This window comes from Artibeus jamaicensis, unplaced genomic scaffold (assembly GCF_021234435.1).
Source record: "Artibeus jamaicensis isolate MK-2021 breed Jamaican fruit bat unplaced genomic scaffold, CSHL_Jam_final contig_3214, whole genome shotgun sequence".
Lineage (NCBI taxonomy): Eukaryota > Metazoa > Chordata > Mammalia > Chiroptera > Phyllostomidae > Artibeus > Artibeus jamaicensis.
In genome coordinates, this window is record NW_026521760.1 from 6,046,756 (window position 1) to 6,067,727 (window position 20,972).

At 33.5% G+C, this 20,972-nt stretch overlaps 1 protein-coding gene across 1 annotated transcript in view; it reads right to left on the minus strand.

Moving 5' to 3' along the window:
• ST8SIA4 (ST8 alpha-N-acetyl-neuraminide alpha-2,8-sialyltransferase 4) overlaps window positions 1-20,972 on the minus strand; it is a 93,146-nt gene that overhangs the window by 45,014 nt on the left and 27,160 nt on the right. Inside the window, exon 4 of the mRNA XM_037142639.2 lies at window positions 7,048-7,341. Coding sequence (XP_036998534.1) covers window positions 7,048-7,341 — 294 coding nt within the window. The remainder of the gene's footprint in view (window positions 1-7,047; window positions 7,342-20,972) is intronic.

The window sequence follows — 20,972 nt, forward strand, 5'->3', positions numbered from 1 at the left end:
TATGTAGTTGTTGAATTATCCTTCCAATAAAAAAAAATCAGGAATATTGGTCACATATAAGGATAGCTTATAAACAATGCTGCTATGAACATAGGGATGCATATATTCTTTCAAATTGGTGCTTTGGCATTCTTAGGATATATTTCCAGAAGTAGAAATGCTGTGTCAAAAGGAAGTTTCATTTTTAACTTTTTGAGGAAACTCCATATCATTTTCCACAATGGCTGTACCACTCTGTATTCACCATTATTGATAATAGCCAAGGTCTGGAAACAGCCCAAGTGCCCATCAGTAGATGAGTGGCTAAAAAAGCTGTGGTACATTTATACAATGGAATACTACAAGGCCAGGAAAAAGGAAAATCTCACTGTTTGTGACAGCATAAATATACCTGTGGATTGTTATACTAAATAAAATAGCCAGGCAAAGAAAGACAAATGCCATATAATTTCACTCATATGTGGAAACTGATGAACAAAATAGGAACAGAGGCATGGGTACATGGAACAGACTAACCGCTGTCAGAGGGGTAGAGGCAGGGGTGTAATGGATGAAAGAAGAGGAAGGGATTAGCCAAAGACCATATATGCATAACCCATAGACAGAGACAACAGTGTGGTGATGGCCAGAGGGAAAGGGGAGTAGAGCAGGGTTTGAGTGGAAGTGTGGGGGAAGGGGAACATCTGTAATAGTGTTGAAATAAAAATAAAGTCTAAACAAAGGATAACAAATGCATTCTCCACTAAAAGATAAAGAATAAATGTCACAAGTAGAACTCGTATCAAAATTTTAAAAATCTATATAAACTGAATTTATCTTTTCCTTAAAAATCGTCTTATTAAAGAGGTTACTTTATAAAATTGTTAGATAACTTCAGTATTGCTATAAAATTGACATCACAAAATATATTTACTATTATCAATCTCGAAAGTCATCAGTAAATTTAGAAACCAGTGTTTATCCTGATTAATAAAAATATAAGCTTCTTAATTTAATGGGACTAGAGTGAGTTATGTAAATATTGATATTAAAGCAAATTAATAATTGGAACATGGTGACCAAATAAAACAAATAGATTATTTTGTTATAGTAGAGTTAAAATAAAAGTAATGGATCGCATATACCATAAAATACTTGACATTTTATTTTTAGAATAAATATTTTAATAATAGTTCATAATAATTGCCAGGGAGCTAAGGATTCACATATAAATTTGAATATATTTCCTAGCCCTGACTGGTGTAGCTCTGTGGATTGAGCACAGGCCTGTGAACCAGACAATCGCAGTTCGATTCCCGGTCAGGGCACATTCCTGGGTTGCCGGCCAGTTCCCTGCAGGCCAATTCCCTGCAGGCCAGTTCCCAGCAGGGGACGCACGAAAGGCAACCATACATTGATGTTTCTCTCCCTCTCTCCTTCCCTTTCCCTCTGAAGAATAAAATCTTTAAAATAAATAAATAAATAAATAAAATCTTTAAAAAAATTTTTTGAATATATTTCCAGGACTGATTGTAAACAAATTGAAAGTTTAAATTAAATTAATTAAGCTCTTAAAAGTAAATATTTGATTAGAGATAAGAGCACTGTAATAAGAAACAGAGGAATGGAGATGAAAACTATAAGAGGAAATTCCCTAAAGCATAAACATAAAAAAAAAAATGTACAGGCATACCCATGATTCTAATCTAAAACTAGGAATTTATATAAGCTTAGTTATATAAAACAAAATTTTAAAATATGCTCATTTACCTACCTATCTCCTGGGAGAATTCTTAAGAAATTGTCAATTACAGTATTGAACTAGAAGATCTACTTTTTAAACTTTAGCTGTTGGTTTTTTTGCTACCATGTTAAAAGATAGACAATTAAGTATAGCTATCTCACTCAAAGGACAGTACTCAATTTGATTATGAATCAAATCATATTAATCATAAAAGTAAGATTTTTTTGCCTGTCACTTGATATTTTATAAATATATTTTGAATGTTCTATATAATAATTTAAAATATTATATTAAATTATGTAATTGGGTGCTTTTAGAAAGTTTTAGATTGTATGTTGATAATATTATTATAAATATATAAATTAAAAACCCTTGATTTATAGATATTTTAGTAATAGTTCTAAGTTTCTACAAGTCATTTTGTATTTTCAAAATCCCCTCTTGACTCTTAAGTCATATGAAAATAGTTCCAAGAGATTATATCTTCACAAGAGATATAATAGAATAATAAAAATAATAAATAAACATGTAGGGCTTCTGAAGAATACCAGTGAAAAGCTTGTAATCTCAAACCAGTTGAATACATTTAAATTTGTAATTATTATTTTTCTTATGAAATTACTCTTTCCTTATTTATAAGATGTTTTAAAATTAGAATCTTGCTATATGTTTTCCTGCTGTTTTACTTAATATGTCTTGGGAAGAATGACCATATATTAAAACATAAGAACCTCTTGGAGTCTTGAGATTGTTAATTATGTTTTTATAACTTAAAAAAACATACAAAAAATGTTTAAAATTAATAAGCCATCATACTTTTCGGGGTAAAATATTTAAATAGTGAAGCTTATCCAAACGAAAACCACCTAAATGATTCCTGCTCTGTTCAAGAGTGTTCTGCTTTCCAAATTGCTCAAACTTTTCCTGTAACTGCAGTACTTGGCAAGGCCTTTATGTTTTAACACTATGATTCTGTACACCCTAAAATGCATGTATTAAACGCTCTAAAGCTTTCATGCAAAACAACAAACACTAGTGATTAACAGAGGATATGAAACTCTATTTTGCTTAGTTGTGTTAATCACAGGGTTTCAGAGAGATGTAAAACAGATACGTAAAGAACAGATATTTGGGGACTTTGCTCTTGTTTTGTTGTCATATGAATCTTATCTCATCACTTCCCTATTTTCTTTCAGCATTTTAGTAGCTGTGTAAAGTACAAGTGTTATATCAAAATTCTATGTTATGTGCATCAGTGTATTAATTCTACTAATTCCACAAGTGAAATTACCTTTCACATACACCATGTGTACAAATTTCCAAAATATTTGAAAGGTGAAAGAAATCTACACAGCTACTTTTTCTAATCTGGGACAAGTTTAGAACTCAATCACTTGATATTTCAGGGGAAATATGCAGATAGATACATGACCAGTAAAATAGCAACATAAGGTCTTTCTGGAGAATTCAAGATAAGTCTTGTCAAAAACACCTAAAGCACAGGAATAAAACGAAAGCATATCATTAACATCACCAGCGGTCATAAGTTTGGTCTTCTTGTCTTTGAAATGACATGCATAAGAGTTTATGAAGTAGTTCATATTTATAATGATTATGGAAGAAAAGTACACAAAATATAAGAGTATTGATGAACTGATTATTAAAAGTTGTGTACTTTCTATCTTTAATACATCTGTAAAAAGCCCATATAAATTCACTGTTGTTAACAACACATAATTCTATCTGCATTCTAATTAATGGAAAATGTCATATTTGAATAACGTCTCTTATTTTATGTTTTGCTATTGGTAGTAAACTGAAAATATAAACCAGAATCTAAGGAACAAAATTTATAGTCTTGAAAATTATATGGAAAGGCAAATGACCCTTAATAATCAACATAATACTGATGGATAAGAAAAAGTCAGCGGACACTATCCAACTTCAAGGACTGTTATAAAGCTAAATAATTAGTATCATCAAGTGTTGGTAGAAAAATATACAAATAAATCAGCAGAACAGATAAAGAGCACAGAAAAACAGCCATATAAATATAGTCCACTAATATTCAATAAAGAAGCAAAGCTAATAAATACAGTGGAGTAAAAACAGTTTTTTCAACAAATGGTGCTAGAATTATCAGACATCCACATACAAAAATAATAATAATTCTACACACAAATCTCACACCCTTCATAAAAACTAACTCAAAATAGACCATAGATGCAAAATGCGAAATTATAAAATTCTTAGGAGATAACATCTTAGGAAGAAAAATCTAGATAATTTTGGGTTTGGCAATGACTTGTCAGTTATAACACCAAAGGCATGATCTATGAAAGAAATAATTGATAATTAGTACTTCCTTAAAAATAATAAACTTATGTTCTGCAAAATATAATGTCAAGAGAATGAGAAGACAAGCCACAGACTAGGAAAAAGATTTGTAAAAGATATATCTGATGAAGAACAGTTATCCAAAAAAATAAAAAACCCTTAACACTCAACAATAAGAAAATTAACAATCTGACTAAAAATAGGCCAAAGACCTTAACATCTCACTAAAGAAAAGATACAGAGGATGAAAAGCACATAAAAAGCTGCTACACACCATAGGTCATCAGAGGAACATAAATTAAAATAAACCAAAATCCAAAACACTGAAAATACAAAATATTGGTGAGGATGTGGAGCTACAGGAATTTAATTCATTACTGGTGGGAACATAGTACGGTATAGCCACTTTGGAAGACAGTTTGGAAATTTCTTACAAAACTAAACATACTCTCATTATAAGATCCAGAAATCATATCCCTTGGCATTTGCCTGAATGAGTTGAAAACTATGTCTACCCAAAAATGTGCACTCAGATGTTTACAGAAGCTTTCATTATAATTGCCAAATTTGTAATCAACAGATGAATGAATAAATACATTGGTACGTCCAGACAATGGAATATTGTTCAGCGCTAAGACATGGAGGGATCTTTAAAGCATATTTTTAAGTAAAAGGAGCCAATATAAAAAGGTTGTATACTGCATGATTCCAACTATAAGATATTTTTTTAAAGGCTAAACTATGGAAACTAAAAATATCAGTGCTTGCCATGTGTTGATGGGGAGGGAGGAATGGGGGGGGCCGAGTAGAGCAGATTTTTAGGGCAGTTAAACTACTGTGTAGGATACTGTCATGATGACTACATACATGCATCATACATCTGTCACAGCCCACAGAATGTGCAAACTCGGAGGGAAGAGTAGTGTAGCCGATGGACTTTGAGTGACAATAATGTGTCACTGTGAACTCACCAGTCGTAGCAAATGTATAACTCTGTGGGAGAAGGTGAGAATGGGAGAAGCTATGCATGTGTTGGGGGCACAGGCTGTAGAGGAAAATCGTTGTACCTTCCTTGACTTTTTGCTGTGAACCTAAGACCGCTGTAAAAACTGTCTGTTAGAAAGTGCTAATTCAGAGTGATGAATTTTCCAATTAGTTTCCTATACTTAGGAAGTACTAACTTCAAAACATTTGTTTTTCAATCTTAATAAGCTACCACTGGAGCGTATGTATCTGGCAAAGTGTGTGCAAGCGCAAGACAGGACAGAATGGTATCTTTCAATATTTCTATGAATTAAATGATATTCAACATTGACATCTCATAAAATAGGATGTATGCTTAGCACAGGGCATTATAGTTAAGAACACGTTATTTTTTTAAAAAACGAACACTTTTTTCAAATGTAATTAACAGGAATCTTTGTAACAAAAAAAATACTTATCCTCCCAATGCACTTATTTTATCTAACTTTGTCGAGACTTTGTGTCAAACATCAAGGGAATCAATGTTGAATAAAATGATCTAGTTATAAGAATGCAACTTAATTGTGCACAGAATAACACAATCCAAGAAACTATCTGGAGACATAACAAAGAAATGATCAGTCTTTGAGGACAGCATCTCAATAACAAAATAATGAAAACACAAGCCCAGTTACAATTATAGCATATAAAGCAAACTATTTTTAACTCTGGGCTTAAAAACCATTTTCTTGTCACCGTATTCAGTTACTTCCCTGAACTTGCCCTTCCTTTCCACATCTACTGATCATACCCAGTGTTTTTATCATCTTATGAGTAAATTAGTTTAAACAGCCTAACTGGTCTTTAGCACCTCTCCTTGCCAATACAGAGTCTGAAGTTACAAGATTTACCTCTTATATTCACACAGCTAACTGTGCTTAATGCAGGATAAAATTGATTCTCTTCCCAACCAGATCACAAGTAATTTTTCCAACTTTGTATTACAGTGCTTCACAATATTCCACAAGTTTACTGTATACTTAATCATTTCCTGCCTTGGCTTGCTCTAACGATGCAATAGATTTTCTTTGTTTGGTTTTCTCTTTACCCCGACAATTGTTATTCTATTTTTAAAGTCGGACTCAAATGTTAGACTTTTAAGACTCCCTTGTTAACCTGAGGGACAAATTCTACACTACTGGCAACATACCCCCTTATCATTTGTTTATGCCTTGGCTGGTTGTGCAATGCTTGTTTCCACCATAAAGCCTATGCATCCATTTAAAGCAGTGATCAGTTCTTTTTTGTTCTCTGTATCTACAGCCTATGACACTAGGTAGATATTCAAGAAATTCACATTATCGCTTATCATTGTGTTATATATTTCACACACACACAACTAAATTTGGCCTTTTGCTCATTTGCCACTTTTAAACAAGAGTCCATTTCTTAGGTTTTTTTTTCTGTGTTTAAGTTAAAAAAGGGAAATGTTGACTTAATTCATAAAAATAGCATCTGTAACTTTTGTGGGGAAGCATTAAGGAATATTACCTCACTCAGCTTTCTGTATCTCCAGTGGGGCTCTTAACTACAGATGGGATTTAATTGCCCCTTAAATATAGTTAACATTTATGTTTGCACTATACTGCCCACTAGCCATTTAGCACTCATATTGTTTTCTTACCCAAAATTCACCAAATTTACTATCAATTGTAAATTGATTTACACAAAATCAATTTACACAAAAAATTTCTTTAACACAAAAAATATATAAATCAGTACTTTCTTCATGAGCAGATATACGTAAGTGCCAAGTTCAAATATTTGCCTTTAGAAGAAAAAGAATGAGCTAAGATATTATAGTGCATAAACAAAACTCAGGTTGGTGAATAGAGTAGCCGCTCTAAGCGAACAGAAATACCTATCCGCTGGGAGACTTTACGAGTCTTCTCCCTGTCTAGAGAAAATGTGTAGTTATGTGTTCCATTGTGCCAAGGACAGACTGGTCCTTTCCAGACACTTACCCTCTGACAGCATGAATAAGTCTCAGTGATGGATAGGCAGTTCGCACTTTCAGTTTATTCTTAAGGATTAATGCATTAACCCACTCCACGTGCTTCTCTCCTCCTTTGACCATGAAAGCGGGGATCCAAAGGACACTGTCATTCAGCATGGAGAGCCTATGCACAAATTTTTCTCTGTCACTCTCATTCCGAAAGCCTCCAAAGGCTCTTTGTACAACTGATGGATTCATGGTAATAAAATCTGATTTAGTTCCCACATCTGCAGCAAACTCCACCACAGGGGCTAGATTACACCTGAAGAGAAAAAACAGTAACAGACAAATGAAAAATAAATATGAAACATCCACTCCTGAAATGGTGTGTATGGAAAGAAGGATGAGAAATGAGCATAGCTTTTTTTTTTCCTTTCTTAAACCAGGTGGGGGGAAAAAAGATAATCCGGTAAAATTAGATTTTTAATAAATCACCACACATAAGGAACACTGTCTTCAATAAAGATGCGTGCTCCTGATGCAGTGCTCACATTGTCATTTATACTAATTGCACCTGGTGTCTGAGAATTCTCTTTGCTTTTATCATCATAAGACCACACCATATGAATTCCCAATAGGTGGATTCACGATGGTAACTTCATCTGCTCTCATGCAGGAGGGAATCCAAACCACACACTGCTCTGTAAGTAAAACACATTAGACCTGATATTCTACTCTGCATGATGTGTCAAACGTATTTGACAACTTCATAAATGTAAATAAGTGATGATGGCTTTTCTGTACCCTGAGGTTAAAGAGAGACCATAATTCCATATAGCATTTTATACACACATATTTATAATTGCCTTCTAGAGGCCTAAATGGGAAGTAAAAGTAAGAGAAAGGAATTCTAGTGTTCAAGTTGCCATTTTGAGATGTTGATAATGTTGAGATAATGCACAAAAGTCATTCCTATTGGGTCCAATATCTTTCTGTTTCTTTTAGGACATCCTCAAAATGATCGTTTTTGTTGCTCACGGGCACACGCCCTCTGTGGAGGAGGGGCAGAATCCTTGCCCTGCTCTTACAACTGAAGCTCTGGGGTGTCCCCGAGTGCCTGGGCCTGATTCTGTTCTTGTAAGCTGATTTTATTCTTGTACTAAAAGAAAGCCTCAGAAACCACCTTGAATTTTTCTTCATCTAATCTGTGATGCTTTTTCGATTCTGTCACATGAATCTTTGGATTCTTAAAAAGTAGTCTTTTAGTTTAAAATATTTTAATTTGCTAAACAAAGGTAAAAATTAGTTGAGTAGTGAAGAATTAGATTTTTAGCAAACAAGATTTTGCTAATTTGGAAAAAATAATTTGATTCTATTCAATCTACACCTTCATGAAACACACACATGCAGACATGTCACATAAAATTTCTTCTTCTTTGCCTTTTCTTTCATTATATCAGCCTTTTAGGGGAAGAAAAAATAAACTGATTTCCTCTCTGCATTTTACAGGTTTGACTGCATTATATAAGTTCCTCATATTTCTTTTCTTTTGCTATATTAATTAAATTTTCAAAGAAGATACATTTAATTAAAAAGTAAACTGTATTCTGCTGTTAAAAACACTGGCTTGCATACCCTTCCTTATCTCTTTCAATGAATACATGTTATTACTTCTTAGATCTCTGAAAACATTTAGCTACCACAACAAATATCTTTCATCTTACACAACTAAGAAAAGCCTGTATTATCTAGGACGAGCTACTGAGAGAAAACAAATAAAAATTAATACATTATATTATTTAGAGATAAACATTTCAAGTTATATATACTTAATCACACCCACTATACTATATGAGATTGTATTTTTGTCTTCATTCGTGATACATGCACTATTTGATATTAGATATTATTCATTCCTGCCACAGTCAGATTATTATGAATGGAATTGCCCTGGAAAAGAACAGCTACAGGTGAACAGAAGCCAACGTGAACACCTAACAGTGGAACTCATGGAAGACTGAGGATACAATGATTGTTGGAGTCTGAAGATGCACTCCACACCAGCTTTAAAGATAGTCTAAACTTCTAAGCAAGCAGATTATAAAATGACTTTGGATACTGTGGGGAAAATGCATTCAGAACATCTTTATCACAGGCATTCTATTTCCTTAGGTAAAATATAGATAACACTTGCTGATATTGCATTTAACATGTTCCTGTCAGGAGAGGTGGCTTTTAGATATACCTTTCTGCTATAACAAATTCTCAGCAATTCTTTTCAGATTTTCACTATGGAAAGAGCAATATCTATACTTCACTTTGTTTATACTTATAAAAACAACCTGAGTCAACCCAGTGTAAGAGAACAAAAATAACATTATACTAAATTATCTTTTCAGAAAAAAAATATCATGTAAATACTTTATGTTTTTCATTACTTTTTCTTATCACATACTTAAAAGTGATTCCACCCCCAAGTTCACTAACACCACTCCTTTAGGACTGACTGAGCATGTTTCTGAAACAGGAATGTCTGGCCACATGTCAATGCAGAGCTAAAAAGACTTTAATCAATAAAGTTGGGCACCAAAAAGCAGGACTTTCTGCCATGGAAGCAAAAGGAAACTAATAGAACAACACTTCTGGAAATGGGATTGATCTAGAAGACAAACCAACATCTCTGATACAATCAAAGAATTTTAAGTGACTGTGGTGAAGGGAACCGGGAGATCAGAGAATAATTAATCACATGAGCTTTATTATAAAATTCTTATGACCTACACATAGCCTAACCAGGCTTTGTGAGGGACAGAAATAGGGATATTGAAAATAGCATGACAAAAGGACACATAGTAAAATATAACCTGTTCTGGTTCCAGGAGTCCAGCTGGTTGATTTTCCTTGGAGCAACTATATCTAAGTTTTCATTGGCAGGAAAGATTAACATCATGTCCATATGTGGCCAGTAAATTAACTACTCCATGGTTGAGTCAGATATTTAATCATATAATTAGCTGCGTGCCACATAATCAGGGCACACATTAAGGAAGCCAAAATAACAAACCAGAATAACGAACCAGCTGTGCTGTACTCCAGCAGTTCAGCCGACTTGTTGTGAACCTCGTAATGATACTAGTAGCAATGCTGCTGATTGAGCAAGATCATGAATAGATTTCCAATCAAATGTTCTTAATCTTCCTTTCTTTAAAACTTCTTAGGGATCATAATATTTAAAAGTAGCCAGAATGTGTAGCGAGCATTTACGAAGTAACATATCACCTTAGACTTTATTATTAATCTCATCAAAGTGAAGAGTGGACCATTTTTAAATGATGAATTTTGTTGTGAGTCAAAACTACTGAGTGCACAAGAATATTTTAAAGCTCTATTTCTCTAACCAATAATTTTTTTCACTATCCAACTAGTTTTGACATATTAAAACCTGAAGACATATATGCAGAATTAGGTATGTTGAACAAACTCCCTGTTTATTCTAAGCTGACCAATTTTCAATTTATTTGTGTTAATTTTCCATCATTGCTGAAAAACCTGAAGAAATGCAGCTGGTCCTCTTGTTCTCTAGGCCTCTGAAATTTCCTCTGTGATCTCACACTAGATGTGATTGCCTTTCAACAGTCCTTTGATGTAGAACTCAAGGTGCTTCTATTTATTTCAAGACCACATAATTTTTAAAATTCATTTGAATATTAATTCATGTAATTTATTTCATGTATAACATTTCAAGATCACAGAATTCGCTAGGAAGACGTAACTTTTAAATTTGTCAATATTCTCTGCCATTTCCCTTAAATTACAGTTCTACAGTCTAAGTGACTAGGAGGTCCCTCTTTCAATAGCTCAACAGTTCTTGAGAGTTCCTTATGAAAACACCATATCACGTGCTTAGATTCTTTCTCCAGCTGCCTTACTATTTGATAGCATTTTTTACTGTTATATAATCTGACCAAAATGTAATCTTGACAGTTATTATTAGTAATGCCAATAAAATAATCCTCATTCATTTAGCGATGTCTTTATTCATCCCAGGGTATATCTAGTAGACATTTGTGCTCGCAACAGGAGTAGTCACCCACAATACTGAGGTTAAACAGTTTGTACTGTGATATAGGGAGTTATCAACTGTTTCTTTTTACATGAAACCTAAATTAAGTGTGAAGAAAACTATACTGAGTGTATTGCAGACTAAACTCTACGCCTTCTCACTGTTAGTTAATGTTAAGATAAGTTCCAAATGCATGGTTGGCATCCTTTTTCTCCTCTGGCCAGTCCCACTGTGTGTTTCCACGTATGATCAATGAAATACCTTGGCCCAAACCACTGTTACCAGTGGGACCGCATTTGTCAACCACCATGAAAAGGGAGCTTGCCTCTTCTCTTTTCTGCCCCCAGGGGAAGCTTATGATTTCTATTTACATTCGTCTTGCTTTTGAGCTTGAAGAGACAAGAGAACAAATAATCTCTGATACCTAAGTGTTTTAGGTTAGGGGTCATCCTCTCAAAATTGCTAAGGGAAGCTGACAAATGCAGTTTATCAGCCTCTGACTTTCCTGAGGTGAGGGTAGTAGGCCCCAAGTAGCCCTGAAACCAATACTTCCTTACAATACTTTGAGGTAAAGAGTAGTATTATCTCCACCTTAAAGATAAAGAACTAAGATCAAAGTAGTTAATAAAAATGTCCAAGGACATTGTGAATATAGAAGAAAAGCACAGCTACTTGAGAATGATTCCAGCACATTTAAATGAAATCATGGACATCTGTGATTTCTTTCAGAGTCAGAGGAAAACTCTGTATGTTCATCCTTCACCCTGACTTCCTGTAGGAAAAATAATAGTTTACCACTTAATCTTAGGTCATAGTCTCAGACTCCCAGGATTTAAGTGTATTATATAAATCTCTCCCCAATTCCTGAGAAGTTGTTAAACAAAGACATTTATAAATAGTAAATAGGAAAATAATATTCATACTTCAGGTCTCATGAGGGAAAAATCTTTCAAAATGCTGGCAAGAAGATCAATTATCTAGTTAATGTGACTTTTTGAAATATGAAGCATAAGATTAACAGTTGATCTATATGTAGTACATACCATTATGTAGTAAGCAAAGTGTTAGAAATAGAGATGAAATATCGTGTTGAAGATTTGAATTTTCTGTGCGGTGAATGAATACAAATATACGTACATTACATTTTATGCTTACTGACAAAATAACAAGAAAATCCTATACTTCATAGAAATAAATACTAATGACACATATCATGAAAATAACTGACTAAACAGAAGAGGAAATTTTTCTCAAATCCAGATTTGTTTACATTACTGGCAATGGTAAGAAGAAAAGTGTCAGATTATTTCTAGGGAAATTTCAGAATGAAAAAATCAAACTCATTCTAGAAGACAGATCAAAATACTGAGAAATATATTGGACTATGCTCTCTTTTAATAAAATATCACATTTTGGACTCACTGAAAGGTCTTAACATCTACAATTCTTTTATTTTCCATATCATATTTATTACAAAGCCTTGAAAATTCCCCTCGCATAATTTATCCAGAATATATTCTCTATTTCTATTAATATTTCTTAATTATTTTTCAAACTACTAGCTAGAACCTTGGTGGATCAGTAATTAAATGTGGAGTCGATGATCAGCAATTTTTAACAAATTATAAAGAATAAAATGGATTACAATAGAAAAACACAGATTTTCTTGCCCATCTTATTCACATGTAATTACTATGCATCTTTATAAACAACACTATTCTCTAAGCAATTTTCAACTAGTATGACACAGAATTTTTAAAACATGCAGTACCTACCTGCCTATTTAGTCAGGGGCACTGACCTCTTTTCCCTTAGAATGTCAAATAAAAAAAATGACAACAGCTAAGTCAACAAACTACCTGGTATGAATGAATCCAAATTATACCTATTTTTGTCAGATCGGTAAAATATATATTTTTGGTGTGCTGTACAATTTTAGTAATTACCTTATATATGTCTTGAGACGAAAAAGGTGGAAAATTGCTGCTCTAACCAGGTCTTTAACACAAGGACTCAAACATTATAATTCTCCTTTTCAATAATGGGATCATCATATTAAAATGTACATTTGATCATGTTGCTACCTAACAAAAGATCTTCAGTGGTACCAGTCTAGGGACTCATAATTGGTCCCTGCCCTTACTTTCCAGAATCAGACTTCCATATATACTTTTCTGTGTTCCATTTATTTATGATGATGCATTTGCCTGTCATGACCTTCCTCTCAAAGACATTCTAGCTTTTAATCTAAAAAAAAAGTCATAACTTGTTAAAACTCAAAGGTTAATATCTACTGCAGTGCTATCTTTGGCAGAGTGAATTATTTCCATTTCAGTCTAAAACATTTGCTTATATCTTTATTCTGCTCTTCATGAAATTCTGTCACATTTAGTTGCTTGCAGAGAGTTGACGTCTGTAATGAAACTAGAAGTGCTAGCCATAGAACAATGAGAGTTACTCTGTGTGTGCACAATGAGAGCTGTTGAGAATGCTGTTAGATCTCTCAGGCTTTTCTTGGAGCACCACTGATGCTCCAAACAAGGTCCTGAAAACATGCAGACCCTCAAACCAGAGGTTAACATCACTCTGATGAGTGGGTAATTTTGTCTATGTACTTCCCTATATTTAAAGGGGACAGCCTCTCCTGGGTCAATGTTGATAAATGCCAAACAACAACAATAACTACTACTATAACAATAACAACAACACCTACCACCATGACTGAGCACCCAGGCTGCCAGTTTGGGGCTCTGCAATAAATCTTCTGATTCCCTCTACACTCACTTCAACATTTATTTTTATCCATTAGTTCTGCTAAACATGTTAAGGATGTTGTATTAGAAAGTTGATATAGTGTATGTTTTGGGAAGTAAGCTAACGAAAACAAATGTGTCTTAGGCCAAAAACTGCATTTTAAGCACAGATGTTATAATGTTCGAGTCTCAGAAGCTGTGCTAACAAAAATAAACTATTTTAAAAATCATCCTTTCAGGTTGGAAATTTTAAAACTTAAACAAGAAAATACAATTTATTTCACTGATGGGTCTATTTTAAGTGAGTACTGTCTTCTGTAAGTAGAACCATCATCATTCACAACAAATTAGGAAACTAGAGAAGTTCTAAAGGCTGATATTTTAAAAACATCCTCATTTTTAAAAACACTCAAGAGTCAAAATTTACTCATAATAAAAGTTGGTAGATAAGGATGGAAAAAATGCTACAGTGCTTAGCATTCTTCCAATTGTTAGGGTCCCCCTTATTTCTTTAAAGTATAACAGTTTTGGTTTGTGATTTGTAAAAATGAAAATCCTAGTTCTAGTTGAATCCAGATAGTGTTCTGCTTTTTGCTGAAGATCACATAAAATACTGAGATATGCTTAAAAGTCTATTATACATTATAATTGCCCAAGACAGAAATTAAAGAATAATTTAGATAACTAAGAATAGATCACAAGTATCTTGAATATAAAAGGCACAAAATTAAGATTCCCAAATATTAATAGTTTTCTTGAATTACATAGAAGATCATGCTTGGAGAATCTGAAAAGTTAAAGTGAAGGACAAAGCCTGTTAAGAAACTGGGTAGGATTAATTTGAGTGATCTCAATCATAGAGGCTAACAAGCATGAAAAGCACATCCACACTACACTTTGATGAGATGATGTACACAAAGAATATGGACAAGAATATCCATTAAAAATATGACATTCCTCAAATAAAAATTATGTAGCCTGTCCCCAAAGGAACTTCCTTAAAAGTTAGGTTTATTCATTTCATAATTAATTTCTTCTGTCTCTCTGGCATTAATACTTTGTTGCTAGCTATATTATTGCTGCTATTGTACTATTTTGTTATTTCTCTTACTCTCTTTACCTGCCTGTCTCCTCCATCAGACTGAAAACTTCAAGAAGTATAGAACACACACTCTATCTAATAGACCACAGGTACCCCTAAAGTCCCCTTAAGGTCCTTCAGAAATTGGCATCTACTGACTGCTGGAGAATTGTTTGCTGAAGAAAGAAATGCCTGTTGAAAAGTGTGACAACAGATTCATGAAACTACAACTGTCATTTTTAAATTTCAAATAAATATTTTTAGTTTTTTTTTATAATCATATTTGGGAGCCATACATTTAATGCCAAAAGTCAAACTAGAACTCTAAAAATAATTTTGGAATTCCAATTTTGAACGTATGAATCACAGCAGAAAAATCACCCCCAATTTTTTATAGGATCACCGTGCTTTTGACTCAAGACTGTTGTTCAGTTCAATCATCTGTATAATTCCTAACCATATAAAAGCTAATAGTCACTACCTTCATTATGCCAGATACTACACATACCTTAGTTATTCAGACCTAAAGAACAGCCATATAATTGAGTATCAATAATCATATTTTACAAACAAAGGGAAAAAGCCTCAGTTTACAAATCTTCAGAACTGAAGGTTGAACCCAATTTTGAATCTGAAACCTTACAAATTTGAAATTTATTGCATAGTACTATAGATTCAAAGGATTTTGATTGTCTAAAATATATATTCTCTCTCTCACACACACACACACATGCACACAGACACATACACACCACACAAACAACATTTGGCCATAATGAGAGAATAGCCTAAACTACGGGCTGCAAAATCTATAGGTTGAAATTTTATGTTCATTAGAAAACATATTTAATGCCCAATATCACCCAGGTAGTGTTAGAGTTAAAATATGATCCCAACTCTCCTAACTTCCAGTATATCTCCTTACTCATCTATACTCCAGATTTTAACATAATTTTTAAAATTAAAGTTATTTTATTCCCAACTTAAAAACATTATTTCTGCTCACTGCATGAAGAAATATACACACATTCACACATACACACACTAATACACACTAATATCAGCACTATAAGCAGAGTTTTAGCTAATTTTCAGACACAAAGCACTTGCAAATGTCCCTCTCAAAGATAATCACACTTAACATTTGATATCATACTGACTGCTATTGTTCTAAACAAAAGTTTCCAGTAATGGTATAAGTCAAACAATATGCTGAAAAGATTGCTTTCTGTGGTTCTAAGTATTTCAGTGGTTGCCAGCTAAGAGTATAGAGGAAGTGGGAGGTCTTATCTCCCAGTAAAATGTCAGAGTCTCTTTTCCAAAACTATACTAAATGATGTTGATGTAAAATAACTTCTCTGTCCTTTGACAACTCTTGATTTTAGTGGTTCTTCTTTATGTATTTAATATAAACCATGACTTTCCAAACCTCTGACCTCATCACATTTTCCATAATCTGTACAAATCCCCCCTTTGGCTAAGAAGTCATACTCTTCTCCTGATTTTAACTCCTGACATTTGCTTACACACAACAGCAGAAAGGGCCAGGGGCCAAGGGAAAGAGTCAGATGAGAGGACTTAAGAGGAAAATGTTATTTTTACAAATTGACTGATGAGGAGGAAATTTATTTATAAAATAGCAACCAGAGGGGAAAAATTCAAACAATACAAGTTGACAGGACCTATTCCAAAGGTACCTACTGAATCATGTGAAAATAGAGTCAGGGAGTTTTGGATACAGAAAGGAATTCAGGAATCCATCCAGGTCAACCAAAATCCAAAGTGGTTTATATTATTGTTCAAAATCTTACAGCTATATTTAGTGCCAATGCCAGCAGGAGATCCAGGTTCCTGACCTCATAAGTATCATTTAATGGGACAATACATACTGTGTAGCAACTATGGCCATTTCACTGAAAATATTTACATTTTCTTTGTACCTAGGGCACAGATACAATTTTTGTCATCATGAATATTAATCCTATGCCTTCAGAGGAAGAGAAATTTTACATTTCTTCAATTACTAATTTATACTTGGGTTTCTACTAGACCCTTTCACATGTATTATCTTACTTCATTTCTACACCAACAAAATTAGAATACAGCAATTATTTTCTTCATATTAAATGTGAAGAAAATGGGATTTAGAGAAGCAAATAAATCACTTAAGACCATATATATGTGTATAAATTATATATTAAGTATGTATATATATATACACACATTATATATATATATATATGTATATAAGAAAAAGCTAAAAGTAGAATGAAAGTTGAAATCAGATCTACCTGATCTAAAGGTTTATCTCACTTGATTAAGCCATTTATTCCCTTGAGAGAAAAGGACATGAGTCTCCTGCACATTTAGCTATCTCTGGAATATTTTGACATAGTTTTAACGCACAATAGTGCGTGATAAAAGGAGAAAATTCTCACACATGATCCACAGATCACAACAGAAAAAAACTTCTCATTGCTATGAAGTTAGCTTTTTTTATTTCTTTGATTTTTAAAATTGTTTTTTCCAGCTTTAGTCAAATATTATTGACAAGATGACATTGTTTAAGGTGTACAACATGATAGTTTGATAGATGTTTATATATTATGACATGATTGCCAAAACAAAGTTCCTCCTTAGCAAGAAATAATGGACTTGACCCTGCATCACCAGCTTTCAGCCTCCCTCTTCAGACTGTCCCACTTCCATTGACCCACACAACCTCCCATACCAGTATGCTGAAACAAGTCCTGGACCGTGGATAGCCAATTGTTCCCATACCCAGATGCCTCTGTGCATCACAGATCCAGTTTGGACTAAGTCTCACTCTCTTTTCTCCCCTTTCTACACTTGCCTCCTCAGCTTTCATGACTCAAGTGCTGTCTCTCTCAATCATCCTTTGCCATCCACTTATATCTCCTCTCTGCATCATTACCAGTGCCTACTTTTCTGAGCACCTCTGATAAAGTAGTCTGCCCATTATTAGTTCATTGCTTTATCTCCTTCACTAGACTGTGATCATCTCAATTTAGAGACAGCTCTCCAGTTCTGTATCTCCATTTCCTGATAAATAGGTGAATAAAAGAGTGAAGGAGTTAATGAATAAATTATCAGAAAGATCAAAGATAGCTTATCAATCACTTGGAACAACAGATGCTGAAACATTTGTGATTGGCTTTGGAGTACTTATTCTGAGCCTATGTCCACTTACAGACAAGTATGATAAAAGATATCAAATATTTTAAACATAAAACTAAAGCCACATTTTGAAATCTATGGAAGGACTGTTCAATTGGCCATTTACTAATGCCCATACCAGGGAAGTATGGTTTCTATAGTAGTTTGCATTAATATTAATTATACCACCTAAGCTTTATCATCTTAATTCGTCTTATGAGTTGGATTTTATCATATTTCGCTTCCTCTAGTATCTTTCTTATTGAGTGCTCTTTCTTATCTTTGATTTATTTATTATCATGGTCCTTCCATCTGAAAATATGGCCTAGCATCTGCATCATTAAGTATGTTCCTCTTTTGCTTATAGGAACAGCAACAAAACCTCAATAAAAACAAAAATAACAACCAATAAACTCTAAGGGTTTTTCTTGCACTACAGAAAACCATGTAAATCCTTAAAGTGGTGTAAAGATCTTTCATCATTTAAGCCCTAAGTACCTTGCTATTTTTCTCTTCATACAGTTGCTTATTATGAATGTGGTAATAGAATGGTCACGAACTCTCTCTTATCCAAAGACCACAAAAAGAATTTGTCTTTGGGCTTACTGATCCCTTTGTCTTAGAGTCCTCTTTTCGATTTGTTACTAACTAATCATCCAGATATACGATGATTTACTTGTCCATTCTTTTTTTAATTGAATCTTTATTATATTTCTTTTACATTACCATTTAATTTCCTTATACCCCCACAGCAAACAAGTGTTATACTTAGGATTGGAAACAAGATGGGGATGTTCACTTTTACCTCTTTTTCACATAGTACTGGAGTCCTAGCCATAGTAATCAAACAAGAAAAATAAATAGAAGGCATCCATATTGGAAAGGGAGAAGTAAAACTGTCTTTATTTAGAGATGACATGATACTGTACATACACAACCACAAAGAAGCTACCAGAACTGATCAATGAATTCAGAAAAGTAGCATGATACAAAATTAATCCCCAGAAGTCAGTTGCATTTTTATATGCCAATAATGAGCTAACAGAAATGGAAATTAAGGAAATGATTCTACTAAAAAAAAGAATAAAGTACCTAGGAATAAACCTAACCAAGAATGTAAAAGACCTGTACGTAGAAAATTATAAGAAAAAAAATAGAAGAAGGCAAAAATAAGTGGAAGCACATACCATGTAAATAGATAGAAAGAATTAACACCATTAAAATGTCCATGCCACCCAAAGCAATCGACAGAATCAACACAATTCCTATCAAGATTCCAATGATGTATTTTACTCTACTTATCTTTTCTTGTCAGGCATTATTAAATGTCTTTTTTTTTAAAGATTTTATTTATTTATCTTTAGAGGGGAAAGGAAGGAGAGAGGGAGGGAAATATCAATGTATGGTTGCCTCTTCTGTGTCCCCTGCAGGGAACTGGCCTGCAACCCAGGCATGTGCCCTGACTGGGAATCGAACCGTGGTTGCTTGGTTCCCAGGCCCACACTCAATCCACTGAGCTATACCAGCCAGGGCTACATGTCTTTCTACTTAAACAATAATTCACATTTGTATAGATACTTGAAACTGAAAATAACGAACAAATAAATATATTATTTTTAGGCTTAGTAGACATTATCACCTGGTTTTTAGGAAAGTTTTATCAATTTATGTTTTTGGAAGCACTTTACAGGAGTCCCAATATCACTGCAACTTTGCACTGCGTACTAAGAATTTTTCAAATTCTTCCTAGACTGATTCATGGGTAATTGTATCTGTTTATAATATTGTATTTTTAGAAAATGAAAGAAGTATTTAAGAAAATATTTTAGTCCTGGCTGGTGTAGCTCAGTGGACTGAGCGCAGGCCTGTGAACCAAATGATCACAGTTCGAATCTCAGTCAGGGCACATGCCTGGGCTGCAGGCCAGTTCCCAGCTGGGGATGCACAAGAGGCAACCCATACATTGATAGTTCTTTCCCCTTCTCCTTCCCTTCCCTTCTAAAGATAAATAAATAAAATCTGTAAAAATTAAAAAAGAAAATATTTTAAAATTTAAAATAGTTTATTAATCATTGTCATTTTCATTTAAAAACTACCTGTTGTAACTAAACTCTTTTTTAAAGATTTTATTTATTTATCTTTAGGGGAAAAGGGAAGGAGAGAGAGAGAGAAATGAAATATCAATGTATGGTTGCCTCTCATGTGTTCCCTGCTGGGAACTGGCCTGCAACCCAGGCATGTGCCCTGACTGGGAATCGAACCGTGATTCTTTGTTTTGCAGGCCCCTGCTCAGTCCACTAAGCCACACCGGCCAGGTCAATGAACTCTTTTTATTCCAAAAGAAACATGATTGAAAAAAAAAAAAAGAGCATTCCCTCACATCATAAAAATAGTAAATCTTAGTTTTAAGTTAAATTTTAAAAATCATAAATAATTAGGATAAAAGTATTGTTTCTACCCAGAATATATACTTTATAATTAAAGCAATCAATATCACAAAGATAATTAGTTTAAGAAACTATAAAATTTCATTGATCAAAATCATGAATAAAATATTAAGTAACAATAAGGTTGAAAATATATGCAGCAAATATCACATACCCAGTGTTGCTAACCCTAAAATATAAAGTAGCTATTTTAACCAATAAGAATTTTAAAAAATCTTTATAATTCCAAGACCTAGATTCCTACCAGAAAATTAATCGTTTTCAGTTAAAACATACATGTTAAGGATAAATATATTCTTTGGGAGAGTGGCTAGAAGAGAATCAAAGATATTTTGTGAATACATAGAAAAGCAGGCATTCTTTGTCTTCTAGAAAATAGTCTATTTTGCTATAAAAGGGTAGGCATTTGTCAAAGGTCAAGAGGATAATTTA